General features: G+C 31.7%; 4 protein-coding genes across 6 annotated transcripts; all 4 read left to right on the forward strand.

Annotated features, from left to right (window-relative positions):
- The first annotated feature begins 1 nt into the window (after nucleotide 1).
- On the forward strand, nucleotides 2-5,732 carry LOC111303820 (ruvB-like protein 1). Its single transcript, XM_022900272.2, has 12 exons — nucleotides 2-170; nucleotides 820-1,008; nucleotides 1,130-1,261; nucleotides 1,369-1,518; nucleotides 1,722-1,877; nucleotides 2,261-2,395; nucleotides 3,130-3,195; nucleotides 3,403-3,509; nucleotides 4,769-4,868; nucleotides 4,973-5,064; nucleotides 5,143-5,212; nucleotides 5,304-5,732. The coding sequence occupies exons 1-12, from the start codon at nucleotides 81-83 to the stop codon at nucleotides 5,391-5,393; spliced, it is 1,377 nt and encodes a 458-aa protein (XP_022756007.1). The 5' UTR covers nucleotides 2-80; the 3' UTR covers nucleotides 5,394-5,732.
- A 140-nt stretch (nucleotides 5,733-5,872) lies between these two features.
- Nucleotides 5,873-8,631, forward strand: LOC111304375 (ribonuclease MC-like). 3 transcript variants are annotated; one of them, XM_022900924.2, is made up of 5 exons: nucleotides 5,873-6,197; nucleotides 6,328-6,404; nucleotides 7,217-7,539; nucleotides 7,674-7,863; nucleotides 8,050-8,631. In XM_022900924.2, the coding sequence occupies exons 1-5, from the start codon at nucleotides 6,112-6,114 to the stop codon at nucleotides 8,304-8,306; spliced, it is 933 nt and encodes a 310-aa protein (XP_022756659.2). In that variant the 5' UTR covers nucleotides 5,873-6,111; the 3' UTR covers nucleotides 8,307-8,631. The 3 variants fall into 3 exon arrangements, with proteins under 3 accessions (XP_022756659.2, XP_089598810.1, XP_089598809.1); XM_089742684.1 differs by having other exon boundaries at nucleotides 8,098-8,631; XM_089742683.1 differs by having other exon boundaries at nucleotides 7,220-7,539.
- A 3,014-nt stretch (nucleotides 8,632-11,645) lies between these two features.
- On the forward strand, nucleotides 11,646-13,011 carry LOC111304376 (ribonuclease MC-like). The gene is made up of 3 exons (XM_022900925.2): nucleotides 11,646-12,090; nucleotides 12,212-12,401; nucleotides 12,524-13,011. The coding sequence occupies exons 1-3, from the start codon at nucleotides 11,734-11,736 to the stop codon at nucleotides 12,763-12,765; spliced, it is 789 nt and encodes a 262-aa protein (XP_022756660.2). The 5' UTR covers nucleotides 11,646-11,733; the 3' UTR covers nucleotides 12,766-13,011.
- Nucleotides 13,012-21,684: 8,673 nt separating this feature from the next.
- On the forward strand, nucleotides 21,685-22,117 carry LOC111302686 (uncharacterized). Its single transcript, XM_089742395.1, has 2 exons — nucleotides 21,685-21,763; nucleotides 21,876-22,117. Exons 1-2 carry the CDS (start codon nucleotides 21,685-21,687, stop codon nucleotides 22,115-22,117), a joined length of 321 nt encoding a protein of 106 aa, XP_089598521.1.
- The last annotated feature ends 1,602 nt before the right edge of the window (nucleotides 22,118-23,719 follow it).

The following is a 23,719-nucleotide window of genomic DNA, read 5'->3' on the forward strand; positions in this document are numbered from 1 at the left end:
AAGCAGAGGATCCAAATTTTACAAACTACTGAAACCTGGAGAAGGGTTTAAGAAAAGCCTCGCCCTTTCTCTTCACTGAAATGGACAAAATGAAGATCGAAGAGGTTCAATCAACCGCCAAAAAGCAGAGAGTCGCTACTCACACACACATCAAAGGCCTTGGTCTCGATGTAATCACTCCCTCTCTCTCTTTCTCTCTCTTTCATTACTTTCAGCATAAATGCTATTCATTTTCGCTTATTTCTGCAATAGTGTTGTAATTGTAAGCATTTTGAAATTTTCTTTTGTTTTAGGCCATGTGAAGTTCGATTTTGTCATAAAACCCTTTTCTGGGTTCAGGGTTTTAAGCTTAAAAAGTGAACTTTTTATTAAAGTTACTGGACATTTGTTGTTATTTTTTGGGATTTGGGTTTGGTATTTTTTAGTTTTATAGTGGATAAAAATAAAGTTTAAATTATATTTTAATGTCCATCAATGGAGTTAGTAATATATATTGAACTAATTTAAGTGAATTTTCAATTGATGGAGTCGGGAAAGAATTGGCTTGCTTTTGAAGGTGAAGGTTGTTATCAAGTGTATGAATGTTTTTTCACGCATAGCAGAGTTGAATAAGTGGGTTTTATTCATGTATTTTCGCTATAGGATTGTGGAATAAGTCAGTTGATGTAAGGATAGAAATATTCTAGTTGGCTTAGATACACTTTACCATATATTCTCTATTTTTTTGTTATTGTCTTACTAGAAAAAGTATGACCTGTGTGCCTCTTTTTTGGCCAATTTCTAATCTTTTATGAACTTTTCTTTTCCCTTGTTTACCAGGCCAATGGAAATGCCATTCCTTTGGCTGCAGGTTTTGTGGGGCAAGCAGAGGCAAGGGAAGCGGCTGGTCTTGTAGTGGATATGATAAGGCAGAAGAAGATGGCTGGTCGTGCACTTTTGGTAGCTGGGCCTCCTGGTACTGGGAAAACAGCTTTGGCCTTAGGAATTTCCCAAGAGCTAGGCAGCAAGGTTCTCATTGCTTTTCCCCTTTATTTTTTGAATTTCCTTGAACTTTGGCATTATTAGCATTCCAGTTCTTTGGAGGGATTGTCAGGTTTGGTATATATACATTCCTCTTCCTTATTTGCAGGTTCCATTCTGTCCGATGGTTGGATCTGAAGTATACTCATCAGAAGTAAAGAAAACTGAGGTTTTAATGGAAAATTTCCGACGGGCTATTGGTCTGCGTGTCAAGGAAAATAAAGAGGTCTATGAAGGAGAGGCAAGTTACAGCTGATGATTTTTCTTTGTCCCTGGTTTTATGTTATTGTTTTCTCTTTGTATTGTTGGATAGCTGCAGAGCCTGACGCCTAGTTGCTCTTGTTCTAGGTTACTGAACTCTCTCCTGAAGAGACAGAGAGTGTAACAGGTGGTTATGGTAAAAGCATTAGCCATGTAATTATTGGATTGAAAACTGTCAAAGGAACAAAACAACTGAAGTTGGACCCTACAATTTATGATGCCTTGATTAAAGAAAAGGTATGCCTTTAAGTTTCATCGCTCTATTATGTGGAAAATTGTTCAAGCTTTTATTTTCTGACCTCTTGTAAACTGTGTGAGGCACTATAGTATGTAAAATTTTCATCTCTTTCATCTAGGGACTTTTCAACTTTAGGTTGTTATCTGCCTAAGAGTTTTGGCTTCAATTGGATATTTAGGGAGATTTTTAATTTGGCTGGCAGGTAGCTGTTGGAGATGTTATATATATTGAAGCAAATAGTGGAGCAGTCAAAAGGGTGGGCAGAAGCGATGCTTTTGCCACAGAATTTGACCTTGAAGCAGAAGAATATGTCCCACTTCCCAAAGGAGAGGTTCATAAAAGGAAGGAGATCGTGCAGGTTTGTTCCACTGGGCTCAGGAGGCTTCTTTCTGCTTATGTTTTATACTGATGGGCATGGACATTTGTCAACTTTTATAATAAATTTTATTTGTCAGCATTAAAGGAACATTATCATCATCTCTTTCATTGCATTTGAGAAGTGAGAACTGTTTTCTGACATTTCTAACCAACATTTTGCGTATTACCAACTATTATTCGTCTGCTTAGGAGTTGTTACTCACTCAATTTAAAAAAGTGAAAAAATCTATAAATTTGACGCCGTCTACATTTTCCTGATTTGTTAGAGATATGGCTTTGCTGGCCTCTTTCTGGTTCTAAATTTATTTATTTTGGACCCATGCTGCAATTTATAAATTTTTTTTCTATTTTCTTAACAACCAGGATGTAACACTACATGATTTGGATGCTGCCAATGCACGGCCACAAGGGGGGCAAGACATATTATCTCTAATGGGTCAGATGATGAAGCCCAGAAAGACAGAAATTACTGACAAATTACGACAAGAAATAAATAAGGTATTATTTTCCAAACACATTTGAGATCCACCTATGTGATGAATTTTGTGGACAATCTGCAGGGGTATGGTTTTAAATGTCATGATTTCTGTGGCCAATAGCCATTAATAGTATTACTGTGAAACTTCACTAAACTCCATATATATATATATATATATCTTATCTTCTTGTCAAGTTTTTATAGGTTTACTTGTATTTCTTACATGGTTCAAATGAGAGATGATGTACTGTACAGCATGTCCTGCATCTAAAGTCATTTATAGTTCTGTTGGATCAGATTGTAGGATCATAACATTCTAAAAGCTTTGAAAAACAATATGCTTTTATTGAATAAGTTTGAGATGTTACTCAATCTGTCCTTTTCAAGCAATAACTCCAGAATGATGTGATGGATTTTCATTTACCTGGCATGGTTTCCTGTAGCGAATTTATGTTTTCTTCATCCTTTTGTCCAAGTAAATTCTCAAATCCTAATGGTTTAAAGATTAGTTTAAAGCTTAGCTCTTTTCAGGTAGTTGCTGGTTTAATCCTAGTAAGATCCTGTTATGTTCTGCTCCCTAGAAGCTATTGCTATCTCATGTGGTCGTGAGTTTTAGAGTCATATGGGTTGCTTGTTCAATTTGGATACAAGGTTATGATTATTTGGATTTTGACTTCAACCCTTATAATAAATAATAAATTGCTTGTTAGAAAGATGGAATGTCTTTTAATTGAAATAATGGTGTTTGAGACAGGTGGTCAACCGGTATATTGATGAAGGTGTGGCAGAGCTTGTCCCAGGAGTTCTATTCATTGATGAGGTCTCATCCTTTTCTTTACTTGAGCACTTCTTATTTTATGATAGATGTCCTTAGATGCATGGTTACAATATATATTTTCTATGCAAGTATGTGTGCACTTACACATACATGTAGATCTAATATATTTTCTTGGATTATGACCTGTGCACATGCTCAAAGCACATTTTCCATCATGCATGCTTATGTTTTCTAAATCACAATCTGCAGGTGCATATGCTGGACATGGAGTGCTTTTCATACTTGAACCGTGCTTTAGAGAGCTCTCTATCTCCAATAGTGATTTTTGCTACAAATAGAGGAATATGTAATGTAAGGTAATGAAAATCTTTTTTGGAATTTTGGTATATCAACTATTCTGTTATTTACATCTAAAACCAAGTTGTATGTAATTTGAACTTGAATATAAGAGGAGCTATTGCTATTATGATGGTGACTTACTGTCATCACTTTACATCCAAGTGAAACAATGTCATTGGTTTGGTCTTGTTTTCTATGAAGCATAGAATGCTGAAAAAGCTTGATGCTACAATTAGATCATACCGAAAAGGATTTGATTGTTGGGGAAATATTCTTGTATTTATTCAAAATTTAGGCTCTGATTATTTGAGGAGCAGTGAGAGGATGAAATATGTCAAGTTCAAGTAAATTTATGTACCATGGAGAGTAGTGAAATGGAATTGTTTCTTGTCTGCTAAATGATATTGGCATACCATGGGAGGGGAGCTACATAGGTTGTGCACTATAGTAGTTACAGCCATTTTTTAATGAGGTTAGCCTGAAATTTACTGAGGATTGATGGTTGATGTAACTAAAAAAGCTAAATCTTTTTGGGCAAGGTAGATGGTATTGTAGGAAACAAACTCACACTACCTGCAACTGCTGCTTGCCTTTTTTTTCCTCTCTTTAATGGGTTCCAATTGGTCACCTATGCAACTTGAGGTAGCCCACCACTTGCTTTGGGTTATGCAAGCTAGTTTCTCACTTCGACTTGGGTTGGTGATAATTTGGCTTAAAGTGTAGTTATGTGCGACACTTAGGTGTATTTACAAAGGTAAATGGGTTAGTTATACTTTATTCTTGAAGTGACTTCAATGCTGTTTTGCTCAGATTTCAGATAGCATGATGTTATATTTAAGAAAGAGTGATTCTATTTGGGTGACGGGATTCTGCATGTCACTATAGATTTATAGGCTGTCTGGAATGCAGTAGCATGAAGTAAAATTGTAATGGATACTCGATATTTTGGAGTTTTCATCCCATCATCCATCTACCCTTCTCTCTCTCTTCTTTTCCTTTCTGTAACATCATTTTATTAATGTGGAGTGTTTATGTGGAAATTGCTCTTTCTTTCAGCTCAAGAGTAACACATAATCCACATGTACCTTTGTGTGTGCTTATAGAGGGTTAGCATAGTTTTACATGTTCATTTTCCAGGCATGCAATTTAAGAATCAGAATATTAGACCTCTTCTGCAAGATGAATTTTATTTTTGGCCCGAGTTATATTTTCTAGAGGTACACCTGATCTCATATATTCTCATTGGTTTCTGAAAAATGGATTTGCGTTTTTGCAGGGGTACTGATATGAATAGTCCTCATGGCATACCTGTTGACTTGTTGGACAGATTGGTGATCATCCGTACCCAGATTTATGGTCCTGCTGAAATGATACAGGTTAAAGGCCTGATTATATGTGCTTTACTGTCAGAATAACTTTTTTACTTGTCTCATGCATCACATAACAACCTAGCTATATTTTTACTTATTGTTTTCTGCAGATTTTAGCAATTCGTGCACAGGTGGAAGAACTGGTTGTGGATGAAGAAAGTCTGGCATTCCTAGGAGAGATTGGACAAAGCACATCGTTAAGGTGAGGCTTAAATCCTCCTTTTGCTCTATATCAGTTGCACTCCATCTGACGCATACTTAAATGTTTCTGTTTCTTTAGGCATGCTGTTCAGCTGTTATCGCCTGCTAGTATCGTTGCAAAAATGAATGGTCGGGACAGCATTTGCAAGGTAATTAGAATATTGGGAAGCAGCTGTTCTTCATGATTGTTGTTTATCATTAATTCAAGGAGTAAACATGTTTTTATATATGTATTTATAGGCGGATCTTGAGGAAGTAAGCAAGCTATATATAGATGCCAAGTCGTCAGCAAAGATTCTTCAAGAGCAGCAGGAAAAGTACATTTCATAATTATCCTATTTTATTTTTTTCTATTTCCCTGTAGTTTTTGGCTGTATTTTGCTGTGCATTGTGTTTGAGTAGCTTACGTCTCAGCAGAAGATACTGAAAGTTGAAGGGTTTTAGGGATACCGCTTTACTATGTCCATTGAGCATAGTATCTGCAATACTTGGAGGCCCCCTACCTTTTTTTTTTTTTCTTTTAATGTTGGTCAATTCAAAGGTAAAATGGGCATTTAGGTGCTAATTGAGACGTTCCATTGCTGGCAATATGATGTAAATTGGACGGTTGCCACTGGTGGATTTTCGATTTGGTTGAACCCAATCCAAGGATTATTATATTTGTTGGTATTGGCTCTTGGTGTTCGATATTGCTGTTTGCATGGTTTTTGCCACGAGCTCTGACTCTACCTGGAAGAGCCATTGCTTTCCAATATTTGCTTTGCATGGATTTAGTAAAACCCTTATCCTAGCCTCGTCCTCCATCCTTATAATCTAAAAATTGCAATAAGTAATCTTTGCCCAATATCCTGTTGGACCCAATAACTAAAAGGCCAAGGACAAGTTAGACTGAACCCAATAAACCGACACGAAGAGACTAACTCAAAGGCCAAGGACACGTAAGACTGAACCCAAGAAACCCACACGAAGAGACCAGTCCATTTAAGTTCTGAGAATGTCATCCATACATCACATGGATCTGCCATCCGTTTATTTGTCAAGATAGAGTATGCCACTTAACCTCGCTAGGTTGGCATTTGCTACACTCGCTCGTGCAATGCATAGGACGTATAATATTCTCCAAGGAGATGGAACGTAAGACCACTTCTATTCCCAGCATTTCAAGTTAATTTTCAGTTTTTCTTACTTTCTTTTTCACTCAAATATGTACTTGATAATCGAAGTGTGTTTCGAAGTTCTTTGATTTTTTTTTTTTTTTTTACAGGTCAAATGTGTCTTTCAATCAAGCAACGTCTGCAGACTCCATCTCACCGATCAAAAAAAAAAAAAACAACTCAGCAGGTTTCATCTAAAACCATCAATTAAAACTCATCTATAATGTCCAACATATTGAAGCTAATATAAACAAAAAATCTTATCTATTTCTAAATTTCTTTGCATAAAAAGTTTTCTGATAACAACAGATACAGTATTGAAGTGAGGTGCATTGATAAATTCACAAAAAGACAAAAACATGTTTGGTATAGAATAAGCCCCGAGAAAATGTAGTTGGGTGAATCTATAAATGCACCTCCCATGTATAAGAATAAATAAACTACTAAAAACTTTGCAAAAATAAGTCATATATATTTTAGTTTCAAAGGGGCAGAGCTTTACATCAATAGGAGAGAGAGAGGTTGGGGTTAAACTCTGGCCTTATGTCTTTTTTAAGTCTTACTTGGTCTTTAGATTAAACAGCTGAAGATAAAAATAAGATATATGTATATTTATGTGCTTAACATAAATAAAAATTAAAAAAAAAATAAAATTTGAAAAAAAATTTATTTGGACAACTCTTAAAATTTTTTGGACGTATTTAAAGATTAAAAACAAAAAAAAAATCTAAGGAAAAATTTCTTTGAATATATTTTTCGTTAATAAATATTAATAAATTTATGTCAATATTTTATATATATTATAAGTAACACCTAAAAAATTTTAGATATGCCATTGGAGGCTGTCCGTAGCCATAGGATGCAACGGTATTATTTATTGACGGAAACAAAACCTCTTTACCTTGAATGCTATACGTATATAGAATAAGATGCAGCGTTATTATTTATTGACGGCTGGTTTGGTGGCTTGTCTCTCATCCGCAATCACCTTGTATCTAGTAGATCCACAGGCATTTTTCCTGTACAACTACAAACTCAAGGATCTCCAACGTCCGCCAGTTTCTAACAGCATCGGCAGCACGTCCAGTACTGCTTCAGGGACGACTTTCGCCTTCTACAAGTTCAGCCTCCAATGGCCACCTTCTACGTGTACTTCCACGATGCCTCCTCCAGGGGGGGAATTGAAATGTGCAGGACCTATCCCTAATGTGTTTACCATCCATGGTTTATGGCCGCAGGATGCCCGTGACAACAAAATACGCCCATACGATGACGACCCATCTTGTACCACATCCGTACCTAAACGTCCAGATAAAATCATAGTATGCACATCTTACTATATAACCGATTTAGAGTTTACTACTTTTATTTTTATTGATGTGAAATACTTGCTAGTATTTATCGGTTATCTAACAATTTTTTTGGCCTTTTCTTGTTGTATTGTTGGTTTCAAAAGCCTGACCTGCAACCCATTGAACAAGAATTAAAGCAACTATGGCCAAACCTAAAGAACTCTGATAATGAGCGGTTAAACCAAGAATTCTGGAAAGAGGAATGGAGAAAGCATGGAATGTGTTCCGATTACGCTGAAGTTCCTTTCGGCTACTTCAACTCTTCCTTAGAACTCAGGAAAGGCTTTCATCCAGGTAACTTGATACTTATTGGCTCATACCAAAAAAGAATGCTGATTAATCAACTTATAATTCATTTGTGATATAGTGATGTACTGCTGTATATATTAAAAAAAAAAGTGTCCAAACACCGGATGGATTTTGAATATTTGAATCAAATTAGTTAACATATTTGTGTCTATGTTTTATGGTTGGGGCCAGTTTTTAAACTTGAACCTGGAGCAACTTACACGGCACAATGCGTTGCAGAAATAGTTCGAGCGCAAGTAGGTGCAGAACCAGAGATTGCTTGCAGCAAAAGTAGGGTGGAAAATAATACGCTCCTACTCTGGGAGGTTCGTTTATGTTATAATAAGACAACATACCCCAAGCAAGAGGCGGTCCAAGACTGTAAGAAAAGCTTTTCAGGCCAGTGTAAAAAATCGAATAATAAAATAAAGATTCCAAGCTCCCCCTAATACCCCTCCGGCGAGTACTAATCATTAAATGCCGAACCATTTTGCTGGGATTGGATCAGACTTTCAAGCTGGTAATAACTAAATGTGAAAATTGTATTACTTTTTCTAATGGGGGTGGCTGGTTTTGTGTGCATTTTTCTTATATATAAATAAGATAAATCTCTGAATAATTATTAATTATATATGGTTGAGAAACTATGGCACCACCCATGTACACCTAATTAAGGTTAATTTACTTATCTACCGATGTTTGTTTGTAATTATTGTAATCCCATCAGTTTGCTTCAATAAATTTTCATAAATATATATGTGAAATAAACATGCATATGAGCAGTTTACTCAAAGCAATTTGCATATTTATATTTATCTTGGTTTAACTGGTATATCCATGTGTCGTATCTTTTGTATATTTAGAAATATTTGTTTTCACTATCTCAGCACTAAAAAATTAATTTTTTTTTAATATAAAGAAGACAATAATACGAGGATGGATCCGCAAAATTATCTTTTAAACGTGACCGAATTATTTCACTGAATGAAATTCTAGTTTAAAATAATATTTTGTTATTAACTATAGTAGTTTCAGTTTTCTTATAAACAAAAATTTTGACTGCAAATAATTCATAAAACAAATAAGATTCTGTTTTATTCGTTATGTTATAATGAGGCTAAGAATTAGGTGGAATTTGGATAATAATGTATAATTTGGTCGATGAAATTTGCCTAAACGTGTATACTTTATTAGCTTCTCAACTTTCAACTTATGCAATTAACTCAAAGAACTATTATTTTGGTGTAATGAAGAGAAGATAATTGTTATGAAATATTTAATTCCTTAAAATGTCATCACATTAGCTAAATTAAAATAGACGTATATTTAAAATTTTATTCGGTTGATTTCTATACTTATTATTAAAATATTACATTTAATAAGTTCGGAGTTTAAATTTAAATATATGCTATCTTTTTTATTTTATTTTCCAAAAGGGATCTCTTTTATATAAAAACAAAAGTTAAATATTTATATTTAAACATGTCATTTTGCAATGTCATTATCTTTGTACTTTAGAAAAGGAAAGAAAATAAAAACAATACCTTTATTAACATCTTTAAAAAATAAAGAAGGCAAGTTAATCCGTTATAAAAATAAAATGCATTTTGTGTAGTTTAAGGACTTATAAATCATTTTTGGATGGATTATTGCTTTATTATTATTATTATTATTATTATTAGTAATAGTAATAGTAGTAATATGTTAAAAATAATTACATAAGTCAACTAACTTAAATTTTAGATTCATTATTAACCACCACCACCACCACCACTACTACTACTATCGACCATGGTATGCCCATCTATTTGATTGTGAACCATACAGTATTCATCTTCATCTATAATTGGTTTGTTATTATTATTATTATTATTATTATTATTATTATTATTATTATTATTATTGTGAACCATACAATGCTTTTTTATTATTACTACTACTACTACTTAAATTCTAGATTAATTATTATTTAATTTCGATGACTGATAAAAAAGATTTTCATTGTGTCGATTTCAAAATTGATCCCACCGACCATGATATGCCCATCTATCTACTACTACTACTACTACTAACCACTACTACTACTTATAAGTCAACTATCTTAAATTCTAGATTCATTCTTATTTGATTGTGAACCATACAATATTCATCTTCATCTATCTACTACAAATATTCATCTTCATGTATAATTGACTTATTTGTATAATAAAAAAATATAACAAGGATATGTGAATAGAAAATTTTTTAATTTGTCTTTAAAGAAATTTTCTATCTCGAGATATTATTATTATGGATCCGACAACTATCATTAATTAAAAGTAGGTGCGTAGCAAATGTGAACAAATTTTGTGTGGGGAAGCATAGTGAAATTTGTTACACTTCATCATTAAAGTTGAGGTTACGTGTCGAAGTAAAGAAATAAACGATTAAAGCAAAGAAAAAATGTCCAAGGAAAATTGAGGAATAATGTGAACAACCTTTAGACCTTAACTTTCCTATTAATAACACAAACTAAAGAAAAAAAAATTGCACATTAAATGTAAGAGAAAGGGATGTAATTTAATGTATAAAGAAAATTACAATCTAAGGACAGAAAAAAAAAGAATTGTAAATGTAAGAATTTATATTTCAAATTTATTAAATATTATTTTTTAAAAATAAGTATAGAAATCAATTAAATTAAATATTTTGAGTTCAAATGAACAAAATTTTTAATGATTTTGTCTCATAATTAAGGTTCATAATACTCAATAAAACAAACTTTCCTATAATTACACGAACTCTCTAATAACATATTAAAAATATACAATAAGTACTCAAAAGGAAAAAGACAAAAATATGTTTGGTAGATAATATATAAGCCACAAAAATTTCTTTGGAAAGATCATTTTTAAAATGGAATGAGATCCAAGAAACTGTCATTTTGACAAAACAAAACTCTTTAATAAATATTATGATCACATAAAAGGCACAACCATAATATATAGCATAAGATTCGGTGGATTTCTATAGATATTGCTCACATGAACGAACTGATCTCCAATGAATATTTTCATACTTTTTAAAATTTGCTATGAATTACTATTCGTTTTGTCCAAAATATGAGTCACTTCCTCTTTAAAAAAAAAATCCAAAAAACTTGTGTAAATAAGATTTTTTTATCTCATTATATTTAAAAAATTATTGTAATACAATAAATTAATTGTAATTTCACGTTGTTTAGGATTTGTAAAAATATTATATAAAACCTATATTTTTAAGTGATAGATTTTTATATAATTTTTTATTATGATTATTTAATTATAATATTGTAATAAACAATTATAAGAACTATGAATCCGAAAAAATAAGTTTTTATTTTATTAAAATAGAAATCTTGTAATGATATTAAGTTTTAAAATATCTAAGTATATACAAGGTTTATTCGCACAGGACTTATTATGCTCCGAATAAGAAATTATGAAATCACGCTTATTTACCATATTAATCCATAATTATTATTTTCTATAAGACCATCGTTATTTAATTTTATGTATATGTGATTTTAAAAGTACATTTCTCACATGATCAACTACATTAAAAATTTTATTCTTGAAATATAGCATTTCTCACATTGGTCTATTTTATTGAAAATTTTATTCACTAAATCTTCCTTAGAAGAACAAAATCGTGTTTAACAAAAAAAAAAAAAGGAACTTTTCTCACTATCTATGAAAATTAATTCTTATGGGTAGTACATATGCAAGTTATGATAATTAATGTATTGTCCGACTAAAATGAAATATCACTATCACAGCTGCATTGTACGCGGATAGAAAACCATATAGAGTTGTTGAGTGTTTGTGGAAAGCAAAATTGGTATTGCTTGTAACATTAATGTCGTCGTATTTATGGGTGGCTTCTACGGTGACTGCTGTGGTGGCTTGTGTCTCAGCCTGGTTTGGATTAAATCTACAGCCATTTACCTTGAACACCTTCCCGCTCCAGCGGCAATTTGCTATCACGACAGCTCCGAAAGCACCGACGACGGGGCCATTCACCTTCTACAAACTCAGTCTGCAATGGCCAGCTGCTGCTTGTAATTCTGGCCCCATGACTTGCAAACAACCTATCCCTAAAAAATTCACCATCCATGGTATCTGGCCACAAGATAGCAATGACGATCCAGTGCCCGCTTACGGTCCAACAAATCCTTGTACCACTGTCAGACCTACGCCTGCTAGTAATCTCCCAGTACGCACATGATCATCTTATCAATATTTGAAAATTTATACTTTCGTTTATGTGAAATTATATTAATTTGTCAGTTATCTAACAATTTTTTATGCCCTTCTTTTTTCTTCTTGTATAAAAGACTGAGCTGAATCCAATTCTAAGCGACCTACAATCGCTATGGCCAAACTTAAAGGACCCTCAGAACTTGAACCAAAACTTCATATTTTGGGCCCATGAATGGACAAAACATGGAATGTGTTCTGATTACCCTAGCGACCCTCATGACTACTTCAACTCTACCGTACTACTCAGGAATGGCTTCGATCCAGGTGACTATGTCTCGTATATAAACCTTACTCTTTTATGAACCAAATACAACTAGCAAGGAATTCATGTTGCTTCCACTTCCTGACATATTCTCTGATATGCTTTAATTATTGTTTTGATCCAGATATGGGACTTACACCTGGATCAAATTATACGGTACAACAAGTTGCAGCTGCAGTTCAAACCGCAGTAGGAGCCTATCCTGAGATTGCTTGCAACAGAGACAAAGTGACAAAGACACTTCAACTGTGGGAGATTCGTTTATGCTATAAAAGGGCAATGCCTCCCCAGACGGTCCAAAACTGTCCAAAAAGTTTCTCAGGCCAGTGCCGAAGCCTGACTGATAATATATATTTCCCTAACTAGTGCTCCTCACCTCTCATAAAATCTTTGAATAATGTCCCAAAGTAATGGTTGTAACACTTCGGCCTGCACCACCCTCAATATTTTTGGTTTTTCCTTATCTTCCCTTATTTTTAAATGATAATCAATGTGTTAAATTAATATTTAAGAACAAAAATATAATTAATGCTCTTTTTGTTCCTGAATTTAGTGATGCTACTTTATTATATGCAATTTCTTTTAAATAATATTTTATTTATCTTTAATCAATGTCCAAGAACGAATTGATAAAAAAAAAAAAAAACAAGTCTAATTCAAGATATTTCTATCACAAAGTCATTGTTCTCTGCTTGACAAGTATCAATATATTGAGAATATGTAGCATACTTAACAAATTTTTTGTTTGAAAGCTTGCTAATTTTTTATGCTTCATCAAAGATGAAATTATGTTTGCCGTGGGAATAGAGAAAATCATCATCAACACAAAAAATGTGTTTTGTGAAAAAAAAATATTAAACGTATATAATATAAATTCAAATTTTAATTAAAATGATTTATATTTTTTTAAGAAGTTAATTCCTATAAATACAAGAAGCTCTTTTCTTTTTCTAAAAAAAGAAACGAAAAATAAATTAAAAATGATAAGAAAAGAAAAAAATGGAAAAAAGAAAAAGAAACAAAGAAAGAGAAAAGTATTCTTACAAGAATAAACAAATCTGTAAGATAAATTTTGCAATAAACAAATCTATATGTATGGTGTGTAATATTTGTTACACTTTATCATTAAAGTCGAGGTTATCTTTGGTAGGAGGAAATAAATGACCAATATAAGCAAAGAAAACTGTATGAGGAACGATGTGAACAACCTTTAGACCTTACCTTTCCAAATAATAAAAGAAACTAAAAAAGTTCATAATCAAATTGGTCAACACCCTAGCTAGGCTAGCTATTTGCAAATTGAGCAAACTTTCTTATGACAATGGCACATAATTAAGTTTCATAATAACTAATAAAATAATCTTTTGAATTAGCTTAAATTAGTTGTTAAGGACAATAATTTTTAAAAGATGATATTTAATATATATGAAATTGGAATGATAATATTTATAATTTCTTTCATTATTCTCATAATATAATTTTGTATATATACCAACAAAAAACCAATCTTTATTTATTGCATGAACTCTTTACTAAGGTATTAAAAAATTTATTAAGGTATATTAATAAATACTTAGAAAGAAAAAGAGAAAAACATGTTTGGTAGACAATAAGCCACAAAATTTTCTTTGGAAAGACAATGTATTTAAAATCAACCAAGAAACTGTGATAAAACAAAACTCTTTTAAAAAGAAAAAATACTATGATCACATGCATAAAAATCACAACCATGTTATATAGCATAAGATTGGGTGAATTTCTATAGATGAAAAAAGAAAGTTCATGAATTATAATCCAAACACCTTATGTTGCTGGTTACGTACAGGAACTGATGTCAACTGAATTATTCCTTACTTTTTAAATTTGCTACGAATTACTATTCCTTTTGTCCTCTTTCAGAAAAAAATCCAAAAAAAATTGTATACTATACGCAAGTAGAATAAGATGCAGCGTTATTATTTATTGACGGCTGGTTCGGTGGCTTGTCCCTCATCAGCAATCACCTGTTATATAGTAGATCTACAGGCATTTTTCTGTACAACTACAAACTCAATGATCTCCAAGGTCGACTTTCTAACAGCAGCAGCAGCAGCAGCAGCAGCAGGAAGTCCAGTACTGCTTCAGGGACGACTTTCGCCTTCTACAAGTTCAGCCTCCAATGACCACCTTCGACGTGTACTTCCACGATGCGTCCTGGACCAGGATTGAATAGTCAAGGACGTGTCCCTTATGAGTTTACCATCCATGGTTTAAGGCCGCAGGTTGCTAATGACAAATAAATACCCCCCATACGATAAAGACCCATCTTGTACCAAACGTCCATATCCAATCATCGTATGCACATCTTAATAATCGTTTTAGGGTTTTTACTTTTATTTTTATTAATGAGATAATATTATTCAGTTATCTAGCTTTTCTTTTTTTTTTGGCCTTTTCTTTTTGTATTGTTGGTTTCAAAAGTCTGACCTGCAACCAATTGAATAAGAATTAAAGCAACTATAGGCCAAACCTAAAGAACTCTTATAGTGAGCCGTAGAACAAAGACTTTTGTAAAAAAGGAGTGGGAAAAGCATTGAACGTGTTCTTATTACCCTCAAAATCCTTTAGGCTACTTCGACTTTGCCTTAGAACTCAGAAAATGCTTTCAACCTGCAGGTGACTTGATACTTAGCTCATACCAAAAAATAATGCTAATTAATCAACTTATAATTCATTTGTGATATAGTGCTGTGTGTATATATATATATGTGTGTGTGTCCAAACATCTGATGGATTTTGAACTATTGCATCAAATTAATTGACATATTTGTGTCTCTGTTTCATGGTTGGACCCAGTTTTTAAACTTACACCTGGAGCAACTTATACAGTTCAAGAAGTTGCAGATTCAGTTCGAGTGGAAGTAGGAGCAAAACCAGAGACTGCTTCCGGCACAAGTAGAGTGGAAAAAAATACGCTCCTACTCTACGAGGTTCGTTTATGCATACCAAATTAAGGTTAATTTACTTATCTACTGATGTTTGTTTGTAATTATTGTAATCCCATCCGTTTGCTTTTAATAAATTGTCATATATATATATGTGTGTGTGTGTGTGTGTGTGTGTGAAGTAAACATGTATATGAGCAATTTACTCAATGTTATTTGCATATTTCTGTTTCTCTTGGTTTAAAGAACTTAATTGGTATATCCATATATCGTATCTTTTGTATATATAGAAATATTTGCTTTCACTATAATCTTAGCTCTAAAATATCAATTTTTTTAGTACAACGATGACCATAATATGAGGATAGATTCACCAAATTATCTTTTAAACGTGACTACTGAATTAAACTTTAATTGATAAAAGACAAATCTTTTACTAACTATAGTAGTTTGAGTTTTCCTGTAAACAAAAATTTTGACTGTAAATAATTCATAAAACAATTAATTATATTCTGTTTTGTTCTTTATATTGTAATGAGGTTAAGAATTAGGTGGAATTTGGATAATAATGCATAATTTGGTCGATAAAATTTGCCCAAATATGTATGCTTTATTAGCTTCTCAACTTTCAACTTACGCAATTAACTCAAGGAACTATTATTTTGATGTAAATAAGAGAAGGTAATTGTTATGGAATATTTAATTCCTAGTTAAACGAAAATAAAAATAAATTTTTATGTTTATTTGGTTGGTTCATACAATTATTTTTAAAAAGTTACATTTAATAGATTTGAATTCAAATTTACATATCTGTTATCTTTTTTAATCTCAAAGTACAATTTTTTAAATAAAAAAAAATAGTTAAATATTTATATTTAAACATGTCATTTTGCAATGTCATTTTGCAATGTCATTATCTTTATATTTTAGAAAAGGAAAGAAAATATAAACAACACCTTTAAAAAATAAAGAAGGTAAATTAATCCGTTATAAAAATAAAAATAAAATGCATTGTGGGTGGTCTACATTAATTAAGGACTTATAAATCATTTTCGATGGATTATTGCTTTATTTTTTTATATATATAAGGCCTGGCAATTTAAAAAAAAAAAAAGAGTTATAAATATTAAAATTTAAATTTTAGACATAATAAATATTATTTTTTAAAAATAATTACATAAATTAATTAAATTAAATCTAAATTCAATTATTGTTTTATTTCGATGACTAATAAAAAATATTTTCATTATGTCTGTTTCAAGATTGATCCCAGCGGCCATCCTATGGCTAAGCCCATCAATTTGATTGTGAACCATACAAAATCAATCCTCATCTATATTTGACTTATTTATACAATAAAAAAAAATATATATATAACATGTTTATAAGAGGATATGTGAATAGAAAATTTTTAATTTGTCCTTTTAAGAAATTTTATATCTCGACATATTATTATTTTGAATCGGACAATTATCACTAATTAAAAATAGATGCGCAGCAAATGTGAACAATTTTTGTGTGGGAAGAATTCTGGAACTTGTTACACTTCATCATCAAAGATTAAATATTTTAAATCAGTTAAATATAATCTCTTAAAAATAATTATATAAATCAATTAAATTAAATATTTTAAGTTTAAATCGAATAAATTTTTTAATGATACTGTCCATAGTTAAGGTTCATAATACTCAATGAAATAAACTTTCCTGTAATTACACGAAGATGCTATTTGTACCCTAATTTCTTCTCTTCACACCTTAGCTACTTATATTAACATTTAATTTTTCACTCAATACACCTCAAATTCAAAACACAAATTTACCAGAAATCCAAATGCTCTATCTCCTCACACTCAATCTCTCTCTTTTCCCTTCTCAACCGAAAATCTAAAAGATTTTAATCCCCAATCAATTCAAATTTAAAGAAAATTTTACTTCTTTAAAGTTAAAAAGCATAAAATCAAAGACCAATTGTTTGTTTTTTCCACTTTTATGTTAGATTTTATGTTTAATTTCGTAAGATTTTATATTAAAATATTTGAGTATAATTCAAAACTTTCAAAAATAAATTTTTGAAAGTTCTTTAAGGTTTTCAAAAAAATTGTCAAAAGTGGATGCTCGGAAGTTTTTAAGAACTTTTGGAAATGGATTCTTGAAAAATTTTAAAAGTTTTCGGATATTCATTTCAAAAAACTTTTAATAATTTTTGAAAATAAATTTTCGGAATGAAATGTGAAAGATAAAAAAATAATTGATTAATAGATACTGAAATAATTTTATTAAAAATTAAATTTCTAGGATGTATTAAAAAAAAATTATAGTGGAAACAGCAGCACTCTTACACGAACTCTCTAATGACATATTAAAAGCATGCAGTATGGTAAATTAATAAATACTCAAAAGGAAAAAGACAAAAATACGTTTGGTAGATATTATATAAGCCACAAAATTTTCTTTGGAAAGATGACTTTTAAAACGGAATGAGAACCAAGAAACTGTAATTCTGATCAAACAAAACTCTTCAATAAATGCTATGATCACATAGAAGGTACAATCATGATATATAACATAAGATTCGGTAGATTTCCATAGATACTGCTCACATGCATGAGCTGTTCGCTAATGAATATTTTGATACTTTTTCAAATTTGCTATGAATTACTGTTGTTTTGTCCAAAATATGAATCACCTCCTTTTTTAAAAAATATCCAAAAAAGTTGTATAAATAAGATTTTGTTAATCTCATTATAGTTAAGAAATTATTATAATACAATTAATCAATCATAATTTAATATTATATAGGGTTTATTAAAAAAAATTGTAAAATTTACATTTTTAAGTGATATACTCTTACATAATTTTTAATTATGATTGTTTAATTATAATATTGAAATAAAAAATTTGTAAGTGATATGAATCCAAAAAATAAGCTTGTATTTTATTAAAATAGAAACCTTGTAATGATATTTAGTTTTAAAAAATCCAAATACCTACAAGATTTACTCGCATAGGATTTTTTATGCTCTTAATAAAAAGTTGTGGAGTCACCATGTCTATCAGTAATTATTTTTTTATAAGACAAGTCGTTACCTGATTAATTTTATTTTTATGCGATTTGAAAGGTGTATTTCTCAAATTAATTTACTGCATTAAAAATTTTACTCTAGAAGTATTGCATTTCTCACATTGATTTACTGTATTGAAAATTTTACTCTCAAAATACTCTTTAGAAGAATCAAATCGCGTTTAACAAACAAAAGGAACTTCTCTCACTATTTATTAACATTAATCCTTATGGGTAGTTGATATGCAAATTATGATCATTAATGCATTGTCTAACTAAAACGAAAAATCACTATCAAAGTTCCATTGTACGTGGATATTAATTAGTGTTATAAAAATCGCCCCCTTGAATAATATAATAGACAACCGTAGAGTGGTTGAGTGTAGGTAGAAAGCAAAATTGGTATTGCTTGTAACAATGCAGTCGTATTTTTGGGTGGCTGCTATGGTGACTGCTGTGGTGGCTTGTGTCTCTGCCTGGTTCGGATTAAATCTACAGCCATTTCCCTTGAACGCCCTCAGACTCCAACGTCAATTTGCTACCTTAACATCTCCCATAATGCCGAAGAAGGTGCCGACGCCGTTCTGCTTCTACATGTTGGGATTTGCCTTGAATCTCAGAATCCCACATCGAAAGTTAAGTAAGTTTGAATTTGTCTTGTATCTCACATCGGGAGTTTAGTAAAGGTATAAAGGGTTTCACCCTTATAAATAAGATGTTTTGGTTTTAGTTTAGTAACCCCAGAGAGTTAGACACCAAGAGAATAGCTAAGTGAGTAGGCTATTAAAGGGTGTAATTGGGTTTTGGGTTAAGTTTTGAGTAAGGAGTTTTAGGAGACTTTTCTCATTCTAAAAGTCTCACAATTGTAAAGATTTATTTGATAGTGGATTAGATTTGGAGTAGGCCATTTTGAGTTGGGCTGAACCAAATATATTTGTGTTTTCTTATTATTGATTTGAGCTTGTTATTTTGTGTGTGATTGCTGCGCGTGGGTATTGTTGTTTTTCCCAACAAGTGGTATCAGAGCAAGGTTCCAGGTTCGACAGGTTCGAGGTTCGAGGTTCGTGGGTCCAAGAGATCGTGAAGCAGTGTTTGAAGATGTCTGAAGAAGGTATGTCTGGTATGTCTATGTCTAAGTTTGAGATTCCGTTATTTGATGGAAAGAGTAATTTTATGTTATGGCAAAGTACGATTCAAGATCTGTTAGTACAACAAGGGTTGGATCAGGCATTAGAGAGTAGTAAGCCTGAGGGAATGTCTGATGCTAATTGGATTAGGATTCAGAAGAAAGCTGTTAGTACTATTAGATTGGCGCTAGCTCCAGAGGTAAAATACAGTGTGTTGACTGAGAGTACTCCGAAGAGTTTGTGGGATAAGCTTGAAGGTATTTATGCTTCGAAGTCATTGACTAATAGATTATGTTTAAAGATGGATCTGTATTCTCTGAAGATGGAAGAAGGTATGAGTCTTCATAATCACCTGAATGAGTTTAATAGATTGGTTTCTCAATTGCTAGCGATTTCTGTTGATGAGTTAAAAGATGAAGAGAAGGCTTTAATTTTGCTGTCATCTTTGCCCAAGTCTTATAGGCCTTTAGTTCAGACTGTATTGGTAGGTAGGTCTACTTTGAAGTTGGATGATGTGACTGCCCTGTTGCGTGAGAATGAAAGGTTTATGGGAGCTCAGAACTCATCACCTGGGGGGAGTACACTAGCTGTAGAGGGTTTTGATCGAGGGAGGACTCAAAAGAGGATTAATGGATCGAGATGGAGATCCAAGTCAAGAGACAGAGATTACAGTGATGTAGAATGTTATTATTGTGGTAAGAAGGGACATATCCAAGTGCGCTGTAGAAAGCTGAGAAGGGATATGGCTGCTTTCAAAAGGGCGAATGATGAGAAGAAATCAGATGAAGAAAAGAGTGATACTGCTGCTGTTTTGTCTGATAATGATGATGTTGTTTTGACAACTTGTGTGGATGAGACCCAGACTTTGAAAAGTGATAAAGGTTGGGTTTTAGATTCAGCTGCTACAGTTCATGTTTGCAATGATAGGAGCTGCTTTGTGGAGTTGAATGAGAATGAAAAGTATGGGGATATTGTGATTGCTAACAAAGAAAAGGTGCAGATTCAAGGCATTGGGAGTGTTCGCCTTAGATCTCACAATGGTGTTATTAGGACACTTCGTCATGTAAGGTATGTACCAAATTGTCACTGCAATTTGATTGCTTTAGGTGAGTTATCTTCTCGGGGATACACATTTTATGGTAGTAATGATTGGTTGAAAGTGTATAAGAATGATAGTGTGATTTTACAAGGGAATATGGTCAATCACTTGTACATGTTTGATGGAGGCTCAGTTGCTGGAATGCCTGTGATGAAAGAAAAGAAGAAAGGTAAGCATGTTAGCTTTGCAGATACTGTTGAAGTGTTTGGAGATTCAAGTCAAGGGAGGATTTGTTGGGATTTGCCTTGAATCTCAGAATCCCACATCGAAAGTTAAGTAAGTTTGAATTTGTCTTGTATCTCACATCGGGAGTTTAGTAAAGGTATAAAGGGTTTCACCCTTATAAATAAGATGTTTTGGTTTTAGTTTAGTAACCCCAGAGAGTTAGACACCAAGAGAATAGCTAAGTGAGTAGGCTATTAAAGGGTGTAATTGGGTTTTGGGTTAAGTTTTGAGTAAGGAGTTTTAGGAGACTTTTCTCATTCTAAAAGTCTCACAATTGTAAAGATTTATTTGATAGTGGATTAGATTTGGAGTAGGCCATTTTGAGTTGGGCTGAACCAAATATATTTGTGTTTTCTTATTATTGATTTGAGCTTGTTATTTTGTGTGTGATTGCTGCGCGTGAGTATTGTTGTTTTTCCCAACACTACAAACTTAGTCTGCAATGGCCACCTGCTGCATGTAATTCTGGCGACATGACTTGCAAACCACCTATCCCTAAAAAATTCACCATTCATGGTTTATGGCCACAAAATAGCCATGACAAACCAGTGCCTCCTTACAATCAATCAAATCCTTGCACCAGTGTCGAACCAACTCCTGCCAAAAATCTCTCAGTACGCACATGATTGTCATCCTATCAATATTCTAGAATTTGCTTTCGTTTATATATGTGAAAGTATTAATTTGTCAGTTATCTAACATATTTTTTTGCCCTTCTTTTTTTTTTTTCCTTGTTTAAAAGAATGAGCTGGAACTAATTCTAAACGACTTAAACTCAGTATGGCCAAACTTAAAGGACTCGAGGAAAAACTTAAAATTTTGGAAGCAAGAATGGACAAAACATGGGATGTGTTCTGATTTCCCTAACCGCCCTCGTGACTACTTCAACTCTACCGTACTGCTCAGGAAATACTTTAATATTTCAGGTGACTATACCTCGTATATAAACCAAATACAAATAACAAGGAATTCATGCTGCTTCCACTTTCTAACACATTGTCTCTGATCTGATCTGCTTTAATTATTGTTATGATCCAGTTATGGAACTTACACCTGGATCAAATTATACGGTACAACAAGTTGCAGCTGCAGTTCAAAGTGCAGTAGGAGCCTGTCCTGAGATTGCTTGCAACAGAGACCAAGTGAATAAGACACTCCAACTGTGGGAGATCCGTTTATGCTATAAAAGGACAATGCCCCCCAAGATGGTCCAAAACTGTCCAAAAAGTTTCTCAGGCGAGTGTCAAAGCCTGACTGATAGTATAACTTTCCCTAACTAGCTAATGCTCCTCCCCTCATAAAAAATCTTTGAATAAAGTCTAAAAATAATGGTTGTAACACTTCCGCGTGCACCACCCTCAATATTTAAGGTTTTCACTTATCTCCCCGTATTTTTTAAGAAATGTTAATCACTGGTTAAACGGATATTTAAAATAAATATGTATTCAATGCATTTTCTGTTTTTGAATTTAATAAAAATAATGTGAATGTGAAGTTTATAGTTTAAGTTGTTTATATACGCCTACAATCCAACATATTATATTTAAGGTGAATTTTCTTTTGTAAAAAAAAAAATTGTATTAAATGAAATTTCTTTTAAATAGAAATGAATCCATGAGAGAAAACACATTTAATTCAAGAAATTTCTATCTTGAGATCATTATTCTCAACTTGACAATTACCAATAATATTGAGAATAGGTTGCTCATATGACAAGTTTTTTTGTTCGCGAGCGTGTGAATTTGTTATGTTTCATCAAAGTCAAATGATGTTTGGTAGGAAGAAAAAAAAATTACTGTCAACATGGAAAATGTTTTTTTTACCTATAAAATTAGACGTGTGTAATATGAATTTTGAGATTTAATTTAAATAATTCATATACTTAATTTATGTAAAGTTTAGAAGCTTTCTTTCCAAATGGGGAAACCAAGACTACTGACAAGATAAATGAAAATTTGTGAGAAAAGAAAATAATAGAAGACAAAGAAATTAGAGAGAAAAGTTGCTTATATATTCTGTTTCTCACTCATAGAAATTAAACATGGAATCTCAATGTGTAAATTCAATTTTCCTATATTTGACAAAAAAAATTCAAAGATAAAATAGATAAATAGTCACTCAACTTTAGGATCATTTTAAATGATTCTTTAAATATTAATTTTTTAATTTAATTATTTAAATTTAAGTAAATTATCACATCAATTATAATATCATATGATATTATCACGTCATTTGACAAACAATGTGATATTATAAATTTTAAAAAAATAAATAAATTTTAGTTAATTTTTAAAATTTTTTATTTTGATAATTTAAATTTGTAAATTTATAATTTAATCATTGACAAATAAATTTTTAATTTTTATAAAAAATATAAATAATCATTTGATATTTTTATTTTGTGAAATTAAATTATAAATTTTTTATTTGATTATAATTATATTATTTAAATTTAAAAAATAAATGAATATTATCTAATTATTAAAATTACTAAAATAACACGTGATAGCTGACACGGCAATCATGTAAGCATATTGTTAAACAATAACAATTAACTAATAAAAAATACTAACTTAAACTTAACCAATTAAATTAAAAAATTTAATATTTATATCTAAAATTAAGTGTCTATTTATGTATTTTTTTCCAAAGTCAATTGTCCTTGACTTCCATTCATTCTAGCTACGTTAATGATATTGAACTAGTCCACAAAAAGAGGCGCTTCTTCTCCTTAAACGGATCCATCTTATCAAATAGGAATTTCCTTCCCTCGAGCAGGGCACGAAATGTGAAACACTCCCATCTACTAACGTCTAGTGAAATAACGATGGGTAAATTTGATAATTTACAAAATAATATAAGTAAAAAATATAAAAATAATA

This window comes from Durio zibethinus, chromosome 13 (genome assembly GCF_047325235.1).
Source record: "Durio zibethinus cultivar Kanyao isolate XHJ-2024 chromosome 13, ASM4732523v1, whole genome shotgun sequence".
Lineage (NCBI taxonomy): Eukaryota > Viridiplantae > Streptophyta > Magnoliopsida > Malvales > Malvaceae > Durio > Durio zibethinus.

What these genes read in the sequence shown, in the direction of transcription:
- LOC111304376 (XM_022900925.2), top strand. Translation starts at nt 11,734, where the DNA reads ATGTCGTCGTATTTATGGGTGGCTTCTACGGTGACTGCTGTGGTGGCT. An exon ending in CGCCTGCTAGTAATCTCCCA is followed by an intron (nt 12,091 to 12,211) that starts GTACGCACATGA and finishes CTTGTATAAAAG; the next exon opens with ACTGAGCTGAATCCAATTCT. An exon ending in CAGGAATGGCTTCGATCCAG is followed by an intron (nt 12,402 to 12,523) that starts GTGACTATGTCT and finishes GTTTTGATCCAG; the next exon opens with ATATGGGACTTACACCTGGA.
- LOC111302686 (XM_089742395.1), top strand. Translation starts at nt 21,685, where the DNA reads ATGTGTTCTGATTTCCCTAACCGCCCTCGTGACTACTTCAACTCTACC. An exon ending in GAAATACTTTAATATTTCAG is followed by an intron (nt 21,764 to 21,875) that starts GTGACTATACCT and finishes GTTATGATCCAG; the next exon opens with TTATGGAACTTACACCTGGA.
- LOC111304375 (XM_022900924.2), top strand. Translation starts at nt 6,112, where the DNA reads ATGCCACTTAACCTCGCTAGGTTGGCATTTGCTACACTCGCTCGTGCA. An exon ending in ATTCTCCAAGGAGATGGAAC is followed by an intron (nt 6,198 to 6,327) that starts GTAAGACCACTT and finishes TTTTTTTTACAG; the next exon opens with GTCAAATGTGTCTTTCAATC. An exon ending in CAGGAAAGGCTTTCATCCAG is followed by an intron (nt 7,864 to 8,049) that starts GTAACTTGATAC and finishes GGTTGGGGCCAG; the next exon opens with TTTTTAAACTTGAACCTGGA.
- LOC111303820 (XM_022900272.2), top strand. Translation starts at nt 81, where the DNA reads ATGGACAAAATGAAGATCGAAGAGGTTCAATCAACCGCCAAAAAGCAG. An exon ending in GAGTTCTATTCATTGATGAG is followed by an intron (nt 3,196 to 3,402) that starts GTCTCATCCTTT and finishes CACAATCTGCAG; the next exon opens with GTGCATATGCTGGACATGGA. An exon ending in AGAGGAATATGTAATGTAAG is followed by an intron (nt 3,510 to 4,768) that starts GTAATGAAAATC and finishes GCGTTTTTGCAG; the next exon opens with GGGTACTGATATGAATAGTC.